Source organism: Tupaia chinensis, unplaced genomic scaffold (assembly GCF_000334495.1).
Source record: "Tupaia chinensis unplaced genomic scaffold, TupChi_1.0 Scaffold000355_1, whole genome shotgun sequence".
NCBI classification, from domain to species: Eukaryota; Metazoa; Chordata; class Mammalia; order Scandentia; family Tupaiidae; genus Tupaia; species Tupaia belangeri.
This window is the reverse complement of record NW_006159850.1, coordinates 270,810-277,950: the sequence shown is the minus strand read 5'-3', so window position 1 is coordinate 277,950 and position 7,141 is coordinate 270,810. Positions and strand designations below refer to the sequence as shown.

Below are 7,141 nucleotides of genomic sequence, written 5' to 3'. Positions count from 1 at the left end.
TCTCTGTGTCTCTCTCTGTCTGTCTGGCGAGCACACACGCCCTATAGCAAAAACCTCTCAAAAAAAAAAAACACCCCACAAAGGTCAGCTCCATTTCTGCAACTGGTGATGAACCCGAAATGAAGTGAGGGCAGTGACTGCATTTAAAACCATGTGGGAAAGGACAGAGCACTCAGGAATGAATTTTTTTTAATTAAATTTAATTTGACCAGAGAGGGACAGAGTGGGGGAGGGAGGTGAGAAAGCTGCCAGGCCCAGGAGCCAAACCGTGGTTGGCCATGAGGTCCAGGGTCCTCAATCACCATGCCAGCTGCCGGCCCTCAGGAATAAAGGGCACACTGTGGGGCTGACGGATGCTGTAGGGCCCAGCCACTGTCCGAGTCCCAGAGCAGGGGGCTTGAAAGCCACAGCAAGGCGTGCGTGTGTGCCCAAGATCCCAGAGAGCGGAGAAGGGGCGGTGGCACGGCCGTCCCCCAGGTGGCGCTCTCTCACTTTCCCTGTCCCTGTCTCTGTCTCTGCCTCTCTCCAGTGAGCGCACGTGCCCTATGGCAGAACCCTGTCGTAAAATGAGACGCAGGGAACACGTATGTGGGCGCGTCTCACAGTGTCTTTTCAGTGAAGTGAGTCTTAGCAAAGAGCACGCAGCGTGTGCCATGCCCAGAACAGGCTGGTCCACGGCTGAGAGGGCCGGGGACATGGAAGGAGCAGCTTTGCCCTGGGGGTATAAACACACCCTTCCCTCCAGAGTGGCCCGGTTTCTCCCTGCCTGGTTACATGTTATTCCCAACCACCGAGCACCTGCAGGAAGGACAGCTGACACTGGGGGTTGGACCCAAATGTACCCAACGGGGCGGGCCGGCAGGAGGCCTGGTGAAGGCGCCGATTCCCATATGGCTGAATGGTCCAGGTCCTGGACCCAGCAGCTTGAAAATCACACCAGGAGCCTGTGCGGGTGCCCAGAATCCAGGGAGAATGAAGAAGGCGTGGCCACCTCCTGGGGTGATTTCTCACTGTCTCTCTTAGCGAGCGCACACACCTTATGACTAAAACTTTACCAAAGAAAACCACGTCAGGCAGGAGAGGACACCCGCACGGAGTGTCTGTCAGTCATGTTCAGACCCCGTGGGACAGGCACGGGGGCAGGGGAATACAGGGTTTGTGCTGTGCGTCTGCAGGGAGGAGCTGCCTGGACAGTTTTAGGGCATTAATGAGAGGACACACACGTCCACGACTGAAGCTAACACGATGTGCCACCACGGCCCGCCAGATCCGGAAGGAGAAAGGCGGCCGGGGCCGTGACCGCGACGCCAGCCCATGGTAGCTCTGCTGTGCCTGGAGCCCCGTGGGTGTGCGATGCTGGCCCTGAACACCAGGCGCCGAGGACAACGCAAGGCTGCACCCACCGACGGACCCACCCACGCTCCCGGAAGCTGGCCTTGTGCTGGCCGGACCCAGACTCTACCGTCCGAGTGAACTCTGTTCCCGGGGCCTGGCGAAGCTTGTAGAAAACGGAATCGAATACGTTTGTTCTGATGCCCCACAACTGAAACCCACGTTCTTCCCGGTATGCAGCTTACGCGAACTTTCTGAATGAAGACCCCACACCTGACACAGCTGGGGGGGAGAGAGCGCGTGTCCACGGCTCCCCAGCCAAGGGCCCACCGACACGGGTGCTGACCTGTGGTGGAAGTCCAGTAGCGCCTCGATGAGCTCCGTGCACGCCGCCTCCAGGTCTCCGCAGCTGCCGGAAGCAGAGGGCACAGACAGGAGCCACCTGTGGACTGCCCACTGCTGGAAGTCCTGTCTGAAGGGGGACACGCTTCGTTAACGCCACAGCGTGCGTGCACACAGACGGACGGAGAGGGCAACACGACCAGAAGGCACCACGGGGCTGGCTGCTCGCGTCTTCTCCCTCCGACCTCCAGGGCTGGGCTCAGACCCCGTGGCCATGTGCGATGCAGCTCCTCTGCCCAGCCACGACCACGGCACAGCGGCCCAGCTCCGAAGGCCGTCTCCTGGCAGGGGCTCCGCGTCACCTGAGAGTGCCCGCTGGGTGCCCTCCAGGGCTGGGGCCGAGGGCGGGGATGAGGACTTGCCGTGTACAGGACAGGGGCCTAGAGCTCAAGGAACAGCCTCGGGGGGCTGCACCCTCCAACACCACTGGTCACCGCCCCTCGGTATTGGCCCGCTGGAAGCCCACAGCTGAAGAGCTGGTGAGCAGAGCAGCCACTGCATGTGCAGGCTGGTGGGTCACCCTCATGTCCACACCCCCCGCCGGGCCACCGGCAGGGAGGGCTCCACAGGTGGATAGGTCTCAGGAACGGGCTGACTAGAAACTGCAGAGAGCAAACTTAGCCTTGCAATCCGGCCAGTCACAGGCAGTGACGAAGGACGTGTGGCCACCCGCTGCCGGGCCTGCAGGACGCACTGGGGTGGACACACTCAAGTGACAGTGGCCTGATTGGTTAGGGAGTGGTCTCAAGGGAGCCAGCGGGTGGCATGGTGGCTGGGTGCTAGACTCACACCGGGGGCAACTGCAGTTTAAGTGCCGGACCTGGCGGCTTGATTTCTCATTTTCCCTCTCTCTGTATCTGTCTCTCTCTAGTGAGCACACGTGCCCTATAGCAAATTGAAAACAAAACAATAAATGAATGAAATTATGTAAATAACTCATTTTTTAAAAAAGTAGTTAGGGGCTGGCAGGTGGTGTGGTGGTCATGGCACTAGACTCTCACATGGCTCACTGCGGTTCGAGTCCTAGACCCCGCAGCTTGCTTTCTTACTCCCCCTCACCCTCTCTCTGGCCAAATTAAAAAATAATACTAATAAACAAATACAATTAAACTATTCTTTTTTAAAAAAATAATAAAATTAAATAATTATTTTTTAAAAATTTTAAAGAGGTTTTTACCTTAGGGTGTGTGCTTTCACCAGAGAGACAGTGAGAAGGCAAGAGAGGAATCACTCCCCAGGGGGATGGCCATGCTGCGATCCCTTCTCCATTCTCTTGGGATCTTGAGCATGCACACACATGCTCCCAGGGTGATTTTTAAGACACCAGGTCCAGGACTCGAACTGCAGTTAGTTATGTGGGAATCCAGTGAGGTAACCACTGTGCCATCTGCTGGTCCCCAAATTAAATACAGTAAGTCTCAGGACCAGCGGATGGCACCACGGTTACGTCCATCGCTGGATTCTCATGTAAGTCCCGGGCCCAGGCACATGTGCGTGCATGCCCCAAATCCCGAAAGGAGAATGGAGAAGTGACTGTGGTACGGCCATCCCTGGGGTTATTTCTTACTCTCTCTCTGGCAAGTACGTGCACCCTGCAGCAAAAATCTACTAAAAACCGAAGTCCTGTGAGCCCAGGCCAGTCATTCTTGCTCGCTCCCCTCTCCCAGGGCACCAAGGCTGTGTGGGGACGGAGCCCTGCACAGGCTATGGAGCCTGAGCGCAAACCAGCGTCTCCCCACCCAGATCAGCGGCTGGCTGTTACTTTCATCACTCAAATCTCTTCCTTTTCCCAGTATTTCTACTCGCTCCATCTGGACTCTGACCCATGACCCAAGTGTGGGAGAGAGCCCTGGGCGTGTCCTGTGGTCTCAGGTCAGGGGCCCCTGGGGCCCCTATGCGGCTGGCAACATGCCTCTCTGGTGACCTCGCCCCCAACTACACACCCTCAAACCAAGGGCCCTCTGGGTCCCCAACTGCACACTCCGAGGACACGCCCTGCCCTCCCACAGCCTCAGCCATCAGCCCAGGACCCATTCCTGGAGCCCACCCCAGAGTCAGGCCTCGCCAAGCACTCAGCAGGCCTGCATGCCAGCCCTCCGGGTCATTTGTCCTCCTGTCCCTGCCCCGGAATCGACGCCGTGTCTGCTGACGGATGCCCAGGGCCACACACAGGAGAGTGCCAGGACAAGAGCCGTCCACCCTCTGCACGGAGGTGCAGGTATGAGCGTGGCCTGGGCGTCCCGCGGCGTCTGCTTCTCACATTTCCGGAGGAAAGGAGGAAAGGAGGAGTCACTCGCCACGCTTGAGCACAGGAGACAACAGCGCGGGGTGATACTCCGGAAGGCAGCACGCACCGACGCCGAGCACGGCTCCTGCGACACTCACCGTTCTGCATCCGAGAGGGGGTCGGCTCCCGGGGCCACATCCAGCTCCAGCCGCAGCCAGTCCCTGAACGCCAGCTGAGGGCACCACATGGCAGGTTCACGTAGTGATCCCGTCACAGAGGACCCCCACGAGGAGGACACCTTGTTTTACCCAGAATAACTTCTGCATGTACACTGTTTTCTGGCAGGAGACCACACGAGCACAAAGGCGGCAGTGCTAGAATACATTTCCCTAGGGGTTTTTTTGTTTTATGTTTTTTTTTCCCCCAGGTTTTTGCTATAGGGCGCATGCACCTGCCAGAAAGACAGAGATAGAGAGACAGAAAACGAGAAATCAACCCCCAGGGGGGATGGCCACACCGCAATCCCTTCGCCTCCATTCTCCTCTCGGGATCTTGGGCACGCACAGATACACGCCTGGCGTGAGTTTAAACCACCGGATCTGGGACTCAAACTGCAGTCGGCTACATGGGAGTCCAGCGACATAGCCATTACGCTAACTGCTGGTCCCACAGCAGGGTCTTTCTACAGGATTTTGATTCACAAGGAGCCTCCATCACCCTAGGACCAAGAGCTTGGACGGGACGGGCAGCGGGGCAGGCGGGGACCTACCTGAAATGCCTTCTCTTTCAGCAGCTCTTGGAAAGTGTTCTGTCTCCACAGAGAGAGGGCACCTCTCTGCCAGTCCACAGAAGGAAGGTACAAGGGGCTCCAGGCAAGGCCGGCCACATCCTCCCGAGACAGAGATTCTCGGGCCTCGGAGAACAATCTGAACACAGTGAACTGAAACTGAAACACAGGCAAGGGCTCAGGCCTAAGCAGATCAGACAGCCCCTGCCCGCCCTGCCAGGACACCAGCCCTCAGGATGGCACGCCCACTCTGCAGGGGGCAAGCAGCCAGCCCAGAGGCCCGGTCACAGCCACCTTTGGGGCTAATGTTCAGACGATTGGTGCTTTGGGCTAAATGCCTAGAAGCAGAACTGCTGAATCGAAGCTGCCCTCCGACGCTGGACGGTGGTGCCGTGGCTGAGACGGCTGGGTCGGACATAGTGACCACACAGTTCAAGTCCTGAACCTGGCAGCTTGAAAAACACTCTAGGCTGATGTTGGGGCACGCCCGAAATCCCCAGGGAATGGAGAAGGGACTGCGGCACTGCCACCCCCCAGGAGACGCTTTCTCATGAGTGCAGGTACTTGGAGAACATTAAAGCTTCCTGGGCCAGCATGTGATGGCCAAGGTGCTGGATCTCAACATGGTTTGCGGTTTGAGTCCTGGACCCGATGACTTGAAAATCACACCAGGTATGTGTGTGTGTATATGCCAAAATTCCCACGAGGAGAATGGAGAAGGAACTGTGGCGCGGCCATCTGCCCTGGGAAGATCTGTCACATCTCCCTCTTGTCTCCCTGTCTCTTCAGCAAGCACAGGCGCCCTATGGCGAAAACCCTCATAAAACACTGCCTTCTAGGGAACCAGCAGTTAGCGTAATGGCTATGTCGCTGGACTCCCACATAGTCGACCGCGGTTCGTGTCCCGGACCTGGTGGCTTAAAACTCACGCCGGGCGCGTGTGTGTGCGTGCCCAAGATCCCGAGAGGAGAATGGAGGAGAAGGGATTGTGGCATGACCATCCCCCTGAGGGGGGATTTCTCGTTTTCTGTCTCTATGTCTCTCTCTGTCTGGCGAGCGCATGCGCCCTACAGTGAAAAATCTCTCAAAAACAAAAAACAAACAAAAAAAAAACACTGCCTTCTAAAGAGCGGCCGCTGGGTCCTGGCAGCACGTGGGCGCGGCTCCCTCTGGCCACGGACACGCCGGTCAGTGAAGAATATGCGTTTGTGTTGGCCTAGCTGGAAGACCAGACCTCCTCCCCACCTAAGGACACGCCCAGTGACCCTGTGAGGCAGTCAGGGTCCCATCCCCTGTGCTGCTCTGTTATACTTCATTTAAAATGCGGAACCTGGGACCGAGGCCCTCCCACGGTGGCCACGTCTGTAGGGCTGCCCCCAGTTTAACCCCCAGAACCCAGAACTCATCCTTTCCAAAGTTTCTCAGTTGATTCTAGTGTGAAGCCTGCGACTGTAAACCAGCGTTTCACTATTATATTATTTAAATTAAAAAGACAAAAAAAAGGGGGGGGGGGCGGATGGCCATGCCGTAACCCCTTCTCCTCCAGTGTCCATTTGGAATTTTGGTCATGCACACACCCGGTACACTTCTTTTCTTTTAAGAGAGATTTTTGCTGTAGGGCATGTGCACTCATCAGAGAGACAGAAAGCGAGAAATCACCCCCCAGGGGAACGGCCACACCAGTCTCTTCTCCTCATTGACCTCTGGGGATCTTGGGCACGTGCACACACACACACACACAAACACACACAGTGAATTTTAAGCTGCCAGATCCAAGACTCAAACCACGGCTGACTACGTGGGAGCCCAGCAACATAACCACCCCACCGTCTGCTGGTCCCAGCACTCAGTGTGTTTTCAAGCTGCTGGGTCCAGGACTTGACCCACGGTTAGCCACGGAGGAGTCCAGCACCCTGACTACCCCACCACTTGTTGGCCCACTTCTCTCTCTAAGTTGACCTATTATTTCTTCCATGAGAGATAGGCAGAGACAGAGACAGGGAGACAGGCATCCCCAGGAAGGACTGTGGCTCTGAGACCATCACAGAGCCTGGATCACGTGCTCCTGTGCACGCCTCCTGTGTACGGGGCCCTGGGGCGTGAATAGGACCTCCCGTGTGGGTCCAGGTGTGTCAATAGTGCAGCACCTGGCCCAGCTCTCGTCCCGTTCAAAGGGAGTGCTCACAGCTGTCAATTCACATCACTGTTACGACAGTGCCAGGCTGCACCCCCGCTGCTGTGGTATGACGGAGCGTGTCGGGCTGCACCCCCACTGCTGTGGCATGACGGAGCGTGTCAGGCTGCACCCCCGCTGCTGTGGTATGACGGAGTGTGTCAGGCTGCACCCCCACTGACATGGCATGACAGAGCATGTTGGGCTGCCCCCCCACTGC

The 7,141-nt window shown here is 57.2% G+C and overlaps 1 protein-coding gene across 1 annotated transcript in view; it reads right to left on the bottom strand.

The window, feature by feature from the left end:
* The window catches only part of FANCA (FA complementation group A), a 62,043-nt gene that overhangs the window by 10,331 nt on the left and 44,571 nt on the right, over positions 1-7,141 (bottom strand). Inside the window, 3 exon segments of the mRNA XM_027773436.1 lie at positions 1,679-1,804; positions 4,120-4,193; positions 4,731-4,907. Coding sequence (XP_027629237.1) covers positions 1,679-1,804; positions 4,120-4,193; positions 4,731-4,907 — 377 coding nt within the window.